Genomic DNA, 18,518 nt, shown 5'->3' with positions numbered 1-18,518 from the left:
ACTCGTGCGAATAATTAAGTATTAATCCAATATCTCTAAAAGAAAAATGTGTTATAGCAAATATTAGCGTGAAATTAATAATCCACGTTAATCCAAAATTAATCGTTAATCCAAATCCACGTTAAATCCAAATTTAGCGTGAATTAAATAATCCACGTATATATATATATATATATCGTATCTTCTTCTTTAATATATATATATATATATATATATATATATATATATATATATATATATAAATTACATGTCACGTTGTTTGTGCGCAATGTACTCCTAAACTACTGAACCGATTTTAATAAAATTTTGCACACTGTGTGTAGTTTCATCCAACTTGAAAGATAGGATAATTTATATCTCAATTTATAATTGCAATATTATTTTATTGCGAATTATTTGTTTATTAACAAACAGTCATGATTATCTCTGTTAGTTCGATAAGATTCTAACAGATGGCAGTATAAGGTAATTCGTTGACTGGATTGAGTAAGTATCTAATAGATGGCGCCATGTTATATCTTAATATATATAAATTATGTGTCTAAAGACGTGTGTATCGGACTGATTGTGAGCCACAGCAACGCGTGGCGGGACACCCCTAGTATATATATAGTATATATATATTAAGGTACATTAAATATGTATCAACACTCATTATCACACGCTTCGTGCAAACGTGTACTACATATTTTTCCTTATTCCACCAATAACTTTATTAATGCTACAATGCAAATTAAACAACGACCGTAGACTTATAATATCACAAAAAGAGGAATATTAATCATAATTTATAACCAATGGTACCCATTCGTACCCATTTGTTTATTACAATTAGTCGAAAAGAATCCTCTTTCAAAAAAAGAAAAAAGTTTAATACGTGTGTTTTTTTTTTTTTTGATATCTTATCCTGTTCCTTCTTTTTAAGTAGAAAAAAATTACGAAAGATTCGTAGAAATATTTTATTTTAATCTAAGATACTGGCTTAACATTTAAGCTCTAAATAAAAAGAAACAACGTGTCTGTTCGTGACACTCTTTTATACAGACTTTTCTTATAAAAGAAATTGAGAGGGAATGAAATCGAGAGTAAAGAAAGAAAAAAAGAAAGAAGAAAATAAAATTAATGATCAAATACATATATACCAAAGTTCTTGGCAAGTGTTAAATGGAAGAAAAAGTGTTAGAATGTGAGAGATGTTAAAGAAAGACCTTACATTTATTTGTTTCCGTTGAAATTTATTTATTTATTTGTTCTTTTTTTCCTTTTTTTTCTTTTTTCTTTTATTTGAGTTTCTACGTGGAAAACTGCAACTGTTGGTGCAACGACGTGATAATAATTGGGTAGGAAATTAAATAGTCGACGATTTATCTGTGTGGTAGGATAAGAAATAAGTAAAGTTCAAAAGTAAGCAAGTATAACCTGGGTAAAAGAAAAATTTGACATAATCCGTGATAAGTATAGTTCTCTTGTGCTGGGTTTAGTAGAAATCAAGAAACCGAGATATGATTCCCGTGAGACGTACTACCTCTAACAAGAGAAAGTTCTTTACCCAAGGAGTTATAATTTTAATGAAACTTAATATTTAGAGCACATCGAGTTATTTAAGGAAAAATCTCTTTTTCTTTTCTCCTTTTTTTCTGACTGGAAATTCACATTCGAAGAAATGAAATCATTCCTCAAAGTATTCTGTATTTTTTTTTAAATATAATTCCTAAAATAATAGCGAAATGATAATCTTTGATTTACAATCAGTTGTCCATGCCTAAATACACAAACATGTTTGCATATGCATAGTATGAAAGCGAATATACACAGGGATAGTGTTTGCTACAATCGCATTGCATCCTGTCGCAATTGCCAATTACATTTGCTTTAACGTAAGCTGATTACTATAAATAATGATTCATTATAACTACCTTTATTCTTAAGAGAATCCAATTGTAATATATGTTTTTGCACGAAGGAATAAAAAAATGTTGAATAAAAATTGTATTATTATAAGAAATTACATAAGATGAAATTATTCTATATTTTATATATATTATTATTAATATAATTTATATAGATGTATTAATTATAAAATTATTTATATTATATTAATTATATTTATTATTAATAAACGATTAAAATTGGTTGCTTACGTTAATTTTAATCTTATGTTCTTGGAATGATTTGAAATATGAATGTTTGATCAAATGTATAATTAAATATCTACAAAATGATACCTTATATAAATTTCGATTACCTAACCATCAAAGAGAATTTACATTCTCGTGAATATATATATAGTGATTTGTTCTTTTTGAAAACTCCAAGGGCAGATGAAAATCCTAGGGAAAATGTGTAGGGATTGGCTATTTTCCGATAGTATAGTGCGGTTACCAAGAATCAAAATAGACGAGAGATAGACCTAGATTGATGCGAGATGCATGGCTTGTGGGTGCACGACATACGATTTGCAATGCAACTTCCCCTCCATTCTCATCCTCCTCTATTCTTCTCTCTCTCTCAGTCTCTCGTTCAATCAGGGGATGGAGAGCAGCTAGTAAATAGAGAAATCACAGTGACGAGACCGTAGCTGAAGCAAACTTCTCCTATTCTTATTGCCCTTACAAAGGAACAACCCTTTTTTCTTCTTTTTATTATCCCTAACAAATGAAGCAAAAGAATCGTTGATTAAACTTTGTTTTATAACACGAATCTAAAAATATATATATATATATATATATATATATATATATATATATATATATATATATATATGTATATTTATTTTCAAATTTAAATTTAAATTTTATTAGAATTTATTTCGTTTTATTTTATTTTTAAATACATATATATTTAATATTTTTATATATAATATATTTAATATACTATATATATATATATATATATATATATAATTATATTGAAATATAAATTATAAAAAAAATAATTATATATATATATATATATATATATAATATAAAATATAATATAAAATAAAAAATATTTTTAAAAATGTAATTGTAACATTAACATTACAAGTAATTGCATACGATGCATTTGAACGAACTTCATCATAGAGAGGGAATATGATATTTTTATTTTTGTCTTATTATGACACTTTTTGTATAACATTGGATGAATCAAGGATGAGTTGATTCTTGGTATGGATGAACATCTGAAAGTCTAAAAGCACACACGTCATATGGTCCTGACCATAACTCTCTCTCTCTCTCTCTCGTAACGTTTCTATTTTATTCCAAACTATTATACCGCATAACATTGCATTCGGTTCGCTGCCCAGGGCTAGTTCGACTCAGCTCGAGATTGATAGCACTACGAGATATAGACCAGCAAACATAGAAACTCACATGAACATATATTATATATATATATATATATATATAGAATGTATGTATAATATAATACAGAAGTTTCACAGACACATGTCCAGTATATTATATAATTAGAATTTCAATTTTGTTTCAATCCTTGATAAAGAGGACCGACGTAACATTTATAATATTTCAAACAATATTTAATAAAGTAAATAAAATATATTGAAAAAAGAAACTAGAAAAGAATTTAGTTATCTGTACGAAAGCAATTTTTTTTCTGACGTTTCAATCTGATGTATGTTAGACAATTAGAATATAACTTGAATAAACGAAACAACCCCTCATACAACAATTTAATATGAAAGCAAAGAAATCCAGTGTCCAGTAATAGTAGATCCTCGAACAACAATGTCTGATCCCAGACGATACTAACGACAATCTCGATTCAGAAAGTAAAACGTATCTCTCCTAACAAGGCAATAAAAAGGAAGAAAATATAAATCGTCCCGTTGTTATTCTTTCACGAATGTTTCTCACGCGTGTGTCACAACCCTGCATGTATGTTGTGTGATTATTTGTCCAATCGTATACAGCTATTAATTACAAACCTTTTTTCCTTTGACTTTGTAGTATCTTCAAAAAAAAAAAAAAAAAAAAAAATACAATAGAATCTTTGTAGAAAATAAGAGAGAAAGAGAGTTAAGCTAAACGATAAGAGAGTTCTGTCAAGCGTAGATAGGATGCAACTGGATGCATTTATCGTACGCGTGTGTCTTCTCTCTCCCCCATCGTTCTAATTTCCGCGATGATCGAGACACGTGTCTGTCGTACGGCTTGCTGCACAATGCCGTTCTCCAAGTTTTGCACATTATGACACAAACGTCGCAGCAGCACGTGGCATTAAATTTTCGGAAGGGTGACTGAAACGATGGGAATACTAGTGGTGGTTGTGGTAGTGCTGGAGATGCTGGTGGTGGTAGGGGTAGTGGTCAGAAACGGACGAACCAGTGGGTGATTAATGATAGTCGCAAAGGGTGCCACAGACCCAGTAGCAGTCACGGGACGAATACTTCCAACACGTAAAGTATATACCTTTCTATCCCTATAGTAGTAGCGTATAAAACTAAAGAGTATACAACAAGGATGCCGAGGAAAGAGGATCGGGGGAGAGGGGAAAAAGGAAAAGAGGAAAAAGGGGAATTGTTAGTGGGAGGGAAGGATTGTTAGTAAGGGTAAAGCGTGTTTGTGGTGGGAGAAAGGAACAACGTATGTTTCTGTAATGCTACAACGAGTACGAGAGAAAGAAAGAGAATGAGAGAGAGAGAGAGAGAGAGAGAGAGAGAGAGAGATACAACGATAAAGAAAAAGAGAGGATGGGAGGGAAAAAAGAGGAGTGCTCTCGATTTGACCCGCCAATTCAGCATCAGCCATACGGCCACTCAACCGCAAATCGAATTCCAGCCGTAGGGCAAAATAAAATCGACCTCGTGTGTTGTAGATCCACCTCCATCTCCACCTCCACCTTCACCTCCAGCCATACACATTTCTTTTTAGAAAGAGAGAAAAAGAGAAAGAGAGTCCTAGGATGGTGCACCTTCGGGCTGATTCGCATTTAACCGAACACACATACATACACACACACGGTAAGACATTACTCGCGAGGGACACGTTTATTCGACGCTCAGAGAGTTCTTCCTCTTGACTTTAGGGTTCTCTCTTCTTCTGGACGAGCATTCAATTTTAATGGATCTACCAGGAAAAGCTCAAATGGGATAATATTACTCCACGAGAATAATAATATCATATCTTTTGTCTCGTTGAATACAATACATTTTTTTGGCTTATGATCATCAACACAATGAACTTCTTATACATTTAATATAAGCATAAATCATATGTTTTTGGTCGCAAAACCATGGTGCTTAAATTGATTAAGTTTAGTGACCAATCGTGTTATCTTGTGTAACATTTATTTGTATGATTTTTTTATTTGATAGATAGAAAGGGAATTCAACACACATATATATGTGCCCATAATTATGAAAGTGATCTAAGTTATCAGTTATTACGCACTACATTATTATAAACTAAATAAATTCTATGTAATTTGCACGATATTATAAAAAATGAATCTTTAGATAATATTTGTTATTTCAATATTGTGTAGAATTCATATAGAGTTCAAGTATAAATCTTTAGATATCTCGAAACTCGAGATATATGACTCAGACTACTTTCATAATTATGGGCAAATATGTATATAATAAGAAAGATAATAGTAATTTGTTTGAAGTTCATTTGTATAATTTATTATCGTATTTAATAATAATTATATTTATTATATTTAATATATATATATATATATAGATCTTAAGTGGGTATTTTTGAGGATCGATTCATAGAGAGAATAGATATAAAATCGTTCGACCGGTTATGTAATAAAAGACGCTAATCGTTTGTAAGATTAAGGGAAACGATCCTTCGGAAGACGAAGTTTCCAGTTCGTCGTTAAGGCAAACCGCTTTCCTTATTACCGAGAAAATTGTTTGTACGAGAGAAAGAAAGAGAAAGAGGGAGAGAGAGAGAGAGAGAGAGAGAATGGAGTTTGGGCTCGTCCTAAATTTACCGATCGTATCTCTATCATTTACGAGCAAGGGAAACTAGAAGAATAGAGAGGGAGAGAGAGAGAGAGAGAGAGAGAGAGAGAAAGCGGCTTTTCACGACCATAAGGGAAGTTTCTGTCCGTTGAGATCTCAGTAAAGTACGTTACGATTCTCTAGCTTCCGCCGGATATTCCGTCGCGGATGTGTCGTTTCGCGTTATCATTCTCTACTTTATTACGTGCACGAGAGTCCCTCCTCGTGTCATGGTTCCTTCTCTCTCTCTCTCTCCCTCTCTCTCTCTTACTCTTTACCCCTCTGTATTCGTCTCTGTCTTTCATGTATCCTTCCTATCCCCTCCTTCCATCTCTTTCTATTTCTATGTAGAGTGAGTGAATGAGTGAGTAGTGTTTGTAGGTGTGCAGAGCACAATCGTGGATCCTGGCCCTGGCCTCTGCGAACCAACCCCCTTTGGTTCGTTCGTTCCGCCTCTGGTGCACGTACTGTTCGGGTTCTGGGAAACCTGATTTATAGACGCATAGATATAGTATACTCCTAACCGGTACTCGCTGGCGGCTCGTGTACTTTGCTAGGGTTATTGTTGCGTTAACTGTTATGACGACCGGCTGGAACTTGCTCTTGTAACCACTGGATAAAGGTGGTGGACGTTGCACATACATATACATACACATACGCATATGTACACGTAGAGAAAGAGAAGAGTGGAGTGGTGTACGCTAGAGGGATGAATGGGGATGAGAGAACTTATTGTTAAGAACTTGTCACTGTGGAAATATGTGAGTTCCATTTTCTATGTCACCAAGTCCACTTCGTCTTGTTTCCATTTTCCGTATGTTATAATCAATTTCTAGACAAACAAACAAACTCTTGTGTACTTTTATTATCTTAGATTGTTAATGCAATTAAGGGTGTTATATCGAATTACCTTTATTTGAATAAAATGAAATCTAAGGTGAAGAATAATTAATTATATTGTTATTTAATAATTGTTAAATAAAAAGAGATAATCGTAATTCGTATATAATTTAATATCGTATTTTAATTATAAAGAACAAATGATTTTTTTTGTTTAATAGAAAAAAGAAACGAAAGAGGATGAAAGGGAAAGTGGAGAGTATAGGTGATGATATTTTTATTTGTAAAAAAAGTTAAATCGATTCGGCGCCTTTACAAGTTTTGCGTCATACTTTGAAGTAGAAATTTCGTTATTCTTGCTTCAAAGCATCCTTGGAAATAGATTGAACGTTGTTAATCGTCGTAAAATACAGTATCATCACATTATCATCATCGTTAAAGGATACACACGAAATGAAATGAGAATAAAAGATGTTGTTTGACGTTGTCGAATTTAAATAAATAATATTTAGTATCTTACATGAAAAGTAAATTTTTAAAAATTCAGTACGATATTGAATAAATATATATTTATTTTATATATATCTACAGTTCCACCAGACATTGTGGACAACCAAACAAGTACGGACATGGTTGTGAGAGAAGGAAACGATGTGACATTACAATGTTCAGCAACGGGCTCACCTGCACCCAATATTACCTGGCGTCGTGAGGATGGTCAAAAAATTCTCCTTGGTAATGGAGGAAAAGGTCAGTTTAACGAGTTATTTCTTTACGAACAAATATAATTTACTTATTGTTAAACATCGTTTCGATGATATGAATTTTCTTTAATTAATGGGAATCATTGTATTTCTATTTAATCATATCGTATTCTAATTGTAACTAGTTTTAATTCTGAATGTTGCTCGTGTAAAAATGAATATTTAACTTAACTCTTTTTATATTATTTATTGTAAAATAAAATGACGTAGATCTTTTCATCCACGATGGAAGAGAATACTAAAACTGATAGTTTAATATATCACAAATAAGTCAGTAAATAGATAATTAATGTTTGTTACGTCTATCTGACGAGATTAATCAAAATACTAAAGCCTAGAAGGTATTGGGGATTATAAAATGTTTAAAAGAAAAATAGAACGAGATAAGAAAGATATACGAAATCCTTAATACTTATCGATCTTCATTTATTGTTAAAGCTGACTTTTATAATTAAGTAAAAATGATTTGAAGACGTATTTTTCTATTAAATCAGACAAAAACATCCAAACAACGGATAAAACCTGAAAGTTTCATTTGTTAAGTGTAAAACAAACAAGAATATAATTCTTTCTCTTTCCCATTTTGAAGGATAATCCTAAGATGGTGGAGTTTTTTTTTCCATATTGGAAACCACAGTTGTGTTTGTTTGTCAGACCATTTGGTTCAGTAAAATACAAATTGTAACGTGATTTCAATGTTTCCCATAAACAAAAACTAGTTTTAGTTGTGATATTTTCTATTCCTTCCGGCAATTTCGATCAGATTGTTATTTTCTTTTTCAATAATTTTTTAAAAATATATTGTGACAAATTAATGGATTTTTATTGGTTCCCATTAATATATATTGATAATTAATAAGCAGTTGAAATTTTAGACCTAATTAATAAACTATTGATTTAAAAAACTAATAGAAAGATCTAGTAACATTTCTTAAACATACCCATAGGAAATTTCTTTTTACAAGTTTTTGTTTTACATTACATTTAGTTGAATTTCAAATAAATCATGTCTCTCAGTGAAGAGCGAATTGTCTGTGAAAGGGATCTAACTATACCTTTATCACTTGCTATGCATAAATCATGCCACAAGCTTCTATTACATGTACGATAGTAGTTCTATAAGTACTATACGAAATATAGAACACGACGAAATACAAAATTTATTGACACGTTCCGATTTAAAATTAGTTTGTAATATGTTAGCATTTAAATAATCAAAAATAATCTTAAGAAAAACCTATTACACATCCTTTGTGGAAGATAAAATAAAACTCACAATTATTATTTTAAAAGATTTGAAATTAAAACAGGAGAGATGAGATAAGACAATTTTATTTAAGCTATATATATATAAGATATTCAAATATCTCTTCTTGTATATTGCAACGACAAGACTAAAGGTAATTCAAACTTAAGAGAATAATATAAATATAGGATTATAAGAAAATTTCCATTTTTATTTTGACCATTATTTCGTATAATGGAGTATTATTTTTGAGGATACAATTTATAGATAAAAATATATTCACCTTTTTAATTGGATCAGCAGAAAAACCGAAAAAAGAAAAAAGAAAAAAAAATTGAAAAAAAGTTTAATCAGAAATAATAATTATTATAATTCATGATAATGCGAATAGAATATTTAAATACATAATTACGTTTTGTTAAGCACAAAAATATCCGTTTAATTAATACTTAATTTTATAATTCATTAAATGAGATAGGAATTATTCGGTCATGGAAAAAAAAAGGATAATCTAATTTACTGTACATCTAGGTCTTTAAATATAAGATGATATAATTTGAGCATTCACCTGCATAATACAAATAAACGAAATATTGTTTTTGGTATGAAAAATTACAAATTTACATCGGGACAACAGGCAGTATTCCAGGCTCGAAAGTTTTATCTTTTTGGAAACACCAAGTTTGAAATATTGCAACCCATCTCGTATATAAAACCGTATCAGTTAAAAACCATTTTTTTTAACAAACATTGGTTTACATTAAATGACGTGAATGTCGTAAAACATTATCGTGTACAATCTATTTATCTATTTTCAATATTCTTTTAAAAATAACTTAATAAAAATAAATCTATATATAAATAAGTTGAGAAAATGATTTTGGAAGGAACGTATTATTTAACAATTTCACATATCTCAAATTTTCTAACAAAGTTTGACGAAAATTTCGTAATTTCGTTATGAAATGAATAATTTCATCTAAGGTAAAACTATTATTTTAAATAAAGAACGGTGAGCCCAGACGACGATGATACGTTCGTTAAACAGTGAAAAGGTGAAACAGAAAAGGTCCGGTGGTGGTGGTGGTGGTGGTGGTACGTAGCCTCATTGCAGTTATATCGGTCCCATGGAGTTTCTCTCAAGAGAGTAAATATACTACGTTTTAGAGTAAGGGCCAAAGGGTTAGGAGGAAGGTAATACGTTCCTAGAGACGGGAAGATCTTCTATATTTGCATTGAAATTGGCAAACACGAGAAGAGAAAGATAGAGAGAGAGAGAGAGAGAGAGAGAGAAAGAGATAGGTGGGTGGGGTAGGAAGAGGGTGGGATTGGGAGGAGGAAGAAGAGAAGAATAGTGCGAGTAGTGCGAGTTGGCTCTCACGTGCACAGGATTCCGGTCTAAGCAACAATGAATAACCGGTAGTGCAATCTTAAGCCGTGGTTAACCGTATCCGCGCTTAGTTCATTACAACTTTAATCCGTGGAGTCGGCATTTCGAATCGAAGTATCATTTCGAGACGTGTCGCATACAAAGTAACTACAAAGTATTGAAAAACTATTAAAAGGGTTAAGCATTTAAACGAAATCAAATATTTATATTCATTTGTACGTGATCAAGATTTAACGCAAATCTTCAAAGAATTCCTTCGTGTTTGTATTAACATTAAAAGAAAGAATACCATTAAACAACGAATCATTATTATTTATTTTTTATATGGGTAATCTTATAACTTGAAAATTATTTATTATTTTTGTTTCCTACAAAACAAATACTATTGAGTTGTTCGGAAAGTAATTTCATTTTATTCCTGTGAAAATGAAGACAATTTTTGTTTCGAGGTTAAACTTAGGATTTTCGAGTGAGTTTAAATAGTTAAATTTGATAAATTTAAATTCTCAATGATTTCACGTGTTGTTATTTGCCAATTTGCATTAACTAATTCTAAAATTGTGTCAAGAAAAAACGAAATTACTTTCCGAACAACCCAATACAATCATTCGAGTATAACAAATTATAAGATTGTTATTTTTTTTTTTAAATGAAATTTTGATCATCAAACGAATTTAACGAATAATAAATTATTGTCGATGACAACACGTTTGTTGGAGTATTGTCATTCGTCCTTCGGTCGTTATTATCGTAACAACCCCCCTCGTTATTTGTCATCAAACATCGATCGACAATCGGTGGGAGAGAAAGAGCATTGTTGTTGCGAACCTTGTGTTGTGTTGTGTTGTGTTGTGTTGTCCCATAGTCATAAGTAATCAGCATCCGTTAAAGCGAACAACACGTAGGAGAGAACTCTCTGGTGCTGAGCCAACTCTCAGGGCTCCCAAGTCTTTCCTTAGATTCTCTCGCATAGCTTTCATAAGCGCGTATTCAACAATATTTAGCTTGTTAGAAACGTGCAAATATTCCATAGGATTTAATTGTGGTTTACGCTTGGACGTAACAGACGGCCTCAACGTCCGAATAAGTAAACCAAATTTGTGCCTTTGTATATATATATATGTGTGTGTATGTTCACGGGTAGCATCAAAACTGTGTTATCGAAGTTAACGAGTCCACTTTAAATTGGCTGTTTTGAATCGAGAAGTCTACGGTGAACTATGAAAAGTGAAAAATGAAACACAATTTTGTCTCTTTCCATTTCTATCTTTCTCTCGCTCTCACTCTTTATAACGAGCTACGACTAGAAACAAGAAAATGGTCAACTCTTTTTCTACAGTTACGAGCCGGCTGGGATGATAAATTGAAATGAATTTCAAGAAGAAAAAAAAATCGATCGATAATAGTGGTCCCTCAACAACCCCCCTACCTTATCATAGTCGTGGAATATTGTCTTCGATTTTTCTTTTTCTTTTTTCAGCTCTGACCGTGGAAGGGGCGCATTTCAATATTACCAAGGTAAATCGACTACACATGGGCTCGTATCTTTGCATCGCGACCAATGGCATACCACCGTCAGTCAGTAAAAGAATCATGCTGATAGTTCACTGTACGTAATTATCAATTATATTTTTTATTACACCCTTTCAACCCTTAATTTACATGTAATCGTAAAATTTAAAATGATTTCCTCATTGGAATAATACGATAAAGATTACGTTTAACGTTTTTATAAGAAACACATTGAATTGTTTTTAGTTCCACCAATGATTACTGTACCAAATCAATTGGTAGGAGCTCAGGAAGGACAATTAATGACGTTGGAGTGTCTCTCGGAAGCTTATCCGAAATCTATTAACTATTGGACAAGAGATAACGACGAGATCGTACCTCAAGGTAACCGAATCCTTTTTTTCTACCTTTAATTATATAAATTACAGGAGCATTTACTAATGTTTTTTTTTATTGCTAAGATTTCTTGTAGTTGTTATTGTTGTTGTTGTTGTTGTTGTTGGTAGGATAAACGTGGTAAATATTTTATTTCAGTACGCGAAGAAATAATGAACCCAACCCTCCCATATATATAACGAAAGCTTTATGTCGAACGTATAAACACGAACTCGTATATATATATATATATATATTGTATATATGTGGAACTAGTGTAAACGACTTTACTTTGCTTTATGTTTCGTCCATAAAAACCTGCTACACTTTACTACGTCAAATCTTCATCTTTTTCTTTTTTATTTCTTTTTATTTTTATTTTTATTTTTTTTGAAAACTCGAACAATTTTTTTCATGATACTGTTTGATTCGTTTGATAATCTTTTACGAAAATCCATTGATATTAAACTATTTTTTATTCGTTTATATAATCGTAGAAAATAATCATTCAATGTTTCGATTATTATTTTTTTGTAAAAACTTATTACAATTAAATTTTACTATAGTTACAATAATTTATCATGCAGAGAGAAATGAATGAAAATTTTGCTATTCGTTTATTATACATATACATATGCATACTTGCTTGTGCACGCGCATGTTAATATAGTCTGATATTATTAAATTACTTCGAAAGTCGATCGATTGTTTGCGAACGAGGGATTACTCGAGAGATCTTAAAACAAGTTGAAATCTTCGTTCCAATAATAATTAATCCACTCTTATCTGTAGAATATCGATCAATTAAGTCAAATTTATATTGGTAACATCGAATGAGAGAGAGAGGTTTTATTTTCAGTCCTAAAGATATACTAAAGTATAAAGATATAATACTTTACCTACAGTTTTTAATTCAAACAGAAATTATTAATTAATAGTAGTCAATTTTAACTTACTATTAATTACAATATTCCAAATTTTGTTTGACATTTTAATGAATTACATGGATGTTATTTTTGTGTGTATGTGTACATGTTGTAAAATTTGGTAGACAAGAGAAAATTCTTTGAAATCTTTTTATCTGCTAACTTCTTTATGTTTTGTTAAAAAAAATAATAATAATAAAAGGGCAAGACGTCAGATATGCGAATTATCAATTGGTATATTTAAACAGACAAACTCCTACGAATTTTAATATTTTCCCTCTCTTTTACTTTCCCACGACAGTTTACTCGAACAGAATTAACCTTTGAATAATACATGCGAATCTAACAGGACGTTAAAGTTATAACATCATTTTATCTGGCATTTATGAGAAAGACCGAGGACAACACGAGTACGTATAAGTCCTATATATGAGAGTAGAAACGTTGTGTTGTATATCCTTTCTCTTCTCCCCTTTCACGATTTTCCTTGCATAGCGTTTATTACAACGCTATTGTAGATGATATTTGCATCTGTATTGAAACCAATAACGTCACGCACAATGCCAGATTTTGATCCGACAATCGTGTTAGTACGCTGACTTATAACCTTTTTTTTCTAATCTTTTTATATCCTAAATGGAAATAATAATATATCGTTAGTGCTATTCTATTTTATTCTAATTTTTTTTCTTTTTAACAAAAAGCTTGATTCATATGGACGAAGCATTATTTTATATATTATCACTAAGGGTGCCCCTCCACGCGTTGCTGTGACTCACAATCAGTCCGATACAGACGTCTTTAAGTCAACGAATTACCTTATACCGCTATCTGTTAGAATCTTATCGAACTAACATAGATAATCATGACTCTTTGTTAATAAACAAATAATTCGCAATAAAATAATATTGCGATTATAAATTGAGATACAAACTATCCTATCTTTGAAGTTGGATAAAACTGTACACAGTGTGCAAAATTTTATTAAAATCGGTTCAGTAGTTTAGGAGTATTTGCGGACAAAAAACGTGACACGTATTTTATATATATTAAGATTTATTTTTATAAGTCCCAAAAGAAAAAGACCAAAAAATTGATACTTTTATATTATCTCTAAAAAAATTTGTAAAATTTATTGAAAAGATTTGATATTTTATTCTAAAATAGAACGAATGTTGGCACGATCGTGAGACAGAGATATCGTTATGACGGAAGCTTTAACGTTAACATTTCTCCTACTCGAATTGTATTGTTTCGGAAATCGAATTGCTCGGATCGGTGCACATTTAAATACAACGAATGTCGATACTTGAATAATTCGAATTGAGGTAGGTAGATAGGTATACATATACGAGGAGTAAAAGATACATAGAATGAAGTACGACTAAAAAATTTCTCTCTCTCTCTCTCTTTCTCTCTCTATAGAATTTTCCTATTTTCTTTTAAACGATCCAACCAATTGCGAAGTTTGTATTTGTATTGTATTCTTTTTTTTTTTATTTCATTTTATTTTATTTCATTTTATTTTATTTTTTTTTTTTTTTGGGAGTTACAGATTCGTTGTAGCATAGAGTTTCAGAACTAGACGAGACTAGGATCATTCCGCGATGGCAGCGGACTCGTTTTATTCGAATTGCTCATCGACCCTTTCTCGTCACCTATATATATATATATATATATATATAGCTTTTGTTTCTTCGATCAATTTCCATTTATTTTCTAATTGAAAGCATCGCACTATGCGCTACAATATTTTCGCTGAAAGCGAGAATAAAAAGGTTTCTTCTTTTTTTTCCGTTTTATTTTATTTAAAAAAAAAAAAAGAAAAGATATTTTTTTGATTCAAAGTCTGATAGCTTTTTTTTTTATTTATAATTTAATAAAAAAGATTATCTATGGAAAAATTGTTTCTAATTCTCACTATTATTTTCTTCTTTGAGAAATTCATTCTTTTCAAGTATATATATTAGGTCGTGTCATAAGTAACTTCGGATGCGTCTATGTAGAATCTATTTTTCGTATTTACTTACTATAAGTCACCGAAACAAACGGATTTTTGATATCACTGTATAGATGAGGATTCAGTTAGTCTTCTGTCAACTTTTTTATGCAGTCAATGTTGCATTTAACAGTTTTTGTTAACTTCTAAAGTTGATAGTAAAAAGTGCATATTTGACATGTAATGCTTTAGGAATTGAAACAAGGCAATAGCACTAAGGTGGCAGCTGAAAAAATATGCAGCATATACGGTGAAGGATTGATAACTGATAGGGAAGTCAGAAATTTGTTTGTAAAATTTCGTTCTGGAGTTACGACCTTAAAAGACGAATCGAGTGCAGGGCGTCTTTCCAACTTTGACGAACCTTTTAAAGGTAATATTGAAGCAAAATTCAATAGATACGTCCAACAAATACAAAGAGTACAAAAAAACACCATGAAAAGTGTCGTGCATGTATCAGTGAAAGAAACACCATTCTTTATCTAATACAAAACGGGAGTTATTTATGACTCGACCTAATATATATATGTTAAACTTCGTAGATAATTTATCAAAAGAACGAAAAACTTAGAATTACAAATTTTATAATTATTGACTTCGATTAAAAAATTCTTTTGAAAAAAAAATTTCTTTTGTCGTACTACTCTTCTCTCATCTCTTAACTCGTATAATATTACTATTTTACAGACACGTTTCTATCTTCCATTCTAAAAGATAAATTCTAAACTAGACAAAATATATATATGTAAATATATGAAATCTTTAGGAGAGAACGAAGGAGGAAGGATGTCGGAAATGTCTCTGAATGGTGTCGATCTAAACAGAAATCACGTTAACTTAGAAGATCGTGTATAGAATACTAAGTTAAATCGAGATTTACGACTAACACAAGTCTCCAGGAATCTGTTAAACTGATTGAACTATTGTTAAGATCCCTTTACCGTTTTCTCAAATTTCTCAAATGCATTTTGTTCACAATTTTACCTATGTACCTATTTCTTTTTTATTTTCTATCACACAATAGATACGACTTAACAAGCAACATTTTTTATACGAATTTAGATAAAATATTATTTTTGTTGCTGTTAATGCTCATAGTTAAATATATTTTATGTAATATGTGAGATTTTAATTAAACTGTAATATATTTTTATTATTTCAAAAAAAGATAATTTATAATTTCTTTATTTCTTTTCAAATAAATCGCAAAAGTTAAACAAAAATGAAACTAACGTGCATTCATACATGCATGCTTGCACCCGCGTGTGTGTATTTTTAAAAAAATGATAGAAAGAAGAAGCCCTTTGTTCAAATATCAGTGCGACCTTTATTGTCGTGCGATTTAAAATCTCATAAAAAAGGGTAAAATATAAAATAGAAAAAGAATGAAAGAGAATTCTTGCATAACATTTTTTTTTTTTATATCATTACGAAGAACAAATTTGCATACCATCATTAAGAAGATCTCAATTTTATCATCGTTGTATTATTTGAGTAAAATATTTGTAATAATTTTGTGCTTCAATATCATTCTAAATAAAAAAAAGTCACATTTTATATATTTTTAACATTAAGTACCAATTTTTTGCAAGATTCTTTTAAATAAATATATTAAAATATATAATGGGTCTACAAGTAAGTTTCCAGCGCTTTTTCATAAAATTTGAGAGTTTATTCTGAAAAAATGGTTACATATTTTTCATTCGAAATATTGTCCATCAGAAGACACAATTTTTTCCCATCTTTCTGGCAATCTGTGAATTCCGGACCAAAAAAAGTTCTCGTCTTTTGAGCCCAAGAACGTATTGAGCCAATTTTTGATTCACTCTACTGAAGTGAGGCGCATTCCTGTAAGAGCGTTCTGCATCGACCGAAACAAGTGGTAGTCAGATGGCGCCAAATCTGGACTATAAGGCAGCTGAGGCAGAATTTCCCATCCACTATTATCCAAGTAGTTTTTAACCGAAGCAGCTACATGTGGCCGAGCGTTGTCGTGGTGAAAAATTGCAGACTCGTGCCTGGTCTGATATTCTGGCAATTTTTCCGCCAATGCCCTCTTCAAACGAATTAGTTGGGTTCGATACAATGGTCCTTTGATGGTTTGACCACTCGGAAGCAGTTCTTAGTATATGACACCATTCTGATCCCACCATATGCAGAGCATGACTTTATTCATATGAATATTTCACTTCGGCGTCGATTTGGCCGGCTCGTCAGGCTTTGCATATGCTTTTTTGCGTTTAGGATTATCATAATATATCCACTTTTCGTCACCAATGACAATACGATGCAGAAATGACTTTTTTTTTATGCCGCTGCAACAAAATTTCTGAAATGCAAACTCGCCGTTCGACATTTCTTGGCTTCAACTCGTACGGTACTTAATTTCCAACTTTTTGGATGAATCGCAAAGCTTTCAGGCACAGGGAAATGGCTTGTTGTGTGACGCCCAATGATGCAACAAGCTCTTCTTGAATTTGACACGGATCCTCATCCAGCAAAGCCTCCAATTCCTCGTCTTCAAAATTTTTCGGCTTTCTGGAGCGCTCCTTGTCTTCAACGTCAAAATCACTATTTTTGAACCGTTTGAACCACTCACGACAAGTCGATTCACCAATACATTCCGCCCCTTAAGTTTCCAGAAGCAAACGATAGGCCTTAGCTGCACTTTTCTTCATATTAAAGAATAGAAGCAGCGCTTCCTGCAAATTACGCTTATTTGGCACATAATTTGCCATGTTTTTTCTTCATAAAATATACGACGCTGATAGAAATGCGCAAATATGATGATGCAATGTTGTTAACAGATACACAAGCTTCGAAAATGACACATGAGATGTGACATTTCTGTCTGGAATCTACTAGTGACACCATCTATTAAAAAACGCTGGAAACTTACTTGTAGACCCAATAAAATATTAAAATAAATATGTTAAAAGATATAATGATACAAAATTTATATATATGAATGTTAAGTGTCAGAAGCAAACACTATGCATAATAATTGTATTCACAGGTCGATATTTTTATTTCAGGAGGAAAATATGAGCCGGTCTTAGTGGACAACGCCTATAGAGTTCACATGAAGTTAATTATACACTCGGTGAGCACTAAAGATTATGGTTCATACAAGTGTGTTTCAAGGAATTCATTGGGTGACACCGATGGAAGTATCAGTGTATACGGTGAGTAAAGAAAATTTTTATACTCTTTTTAGTTAACTAATTAATTAAAAAATGAAACCGTGCAAGTTTTACAGACGAAAAAGAAATAAAAAAAGAAAAAAAGAAGAGAAAAAACGATTAATTGAAAAGCCCTAAATTATTATGAAAGTAATAATTAATTTTGACATAATAGTAGAAAAATCTCGTTGGAAAATCGTTTTAAGAAAAGATTGGAAGAACAAATAAAATCCTATTTTAAAAAGAGGGTATTATTTCGTTCCAATTAACGAAAAGTCGCGTATTCAAAATCTCAGCTGGAAACTTGTTGTTGTATATACTTACA

General features: G+C 31.3%; 1 protein-coding gene across 2 annotated transcripts in view; it reads left to right on the top strand.

Moving 5' to 3' along the window:
* LOC107070169 (opioid-binding protein/cell adhesion molecule homolog) overlaps window positions 1–18,518 on the top strand; it is a 209,122-nt gene that overhangs the window by 176,441 nt on the left and 14,163 nt on the right. For both annotated transcript variants that reach the window (XM_015328105.2, XM_015328104.2), the window contains exons 4-7: window positions 7,391–7,549; window positions 11,680–11,808; window positions 11,958–12,095; window positions 18,047–18,196. In XM_015328105.2, the coding sequence (XP_015183591.1) occupies window positions 7,391–7,549; window positions 11,680–11,808; window positions 11,958–12,095; window positions 18,047–18,196 (576 nt within the window). The remainder of the gene's footprint in view (window positions 1–7,390; window positions 7,550–11,679; window positions 11,809–11,957; window positions 12,096–18,046; window positions 18,197–18,518) is intronic.

The sequence above is a fragment of the Polistes dominula genome, unplaced genomic scaffold (genome assembly GCF_049000335.1).
Source record: "Polistes dominula isolate Pdom_NZ unplaced genomic scaffold, Pdom_raw_medaka contig_12, whole genome shotgun sequence".
Classification (NCBI taxonomy): domain Eukaryota; kingdom Metazoa; phylum Arthropoda; class Insecta; order Hymenoptera; family Vespidae; genus Polistes; species Polistes dominula.
This window is presented reverse-complemented; position numbering and strand designations above follow the sequence as displayed.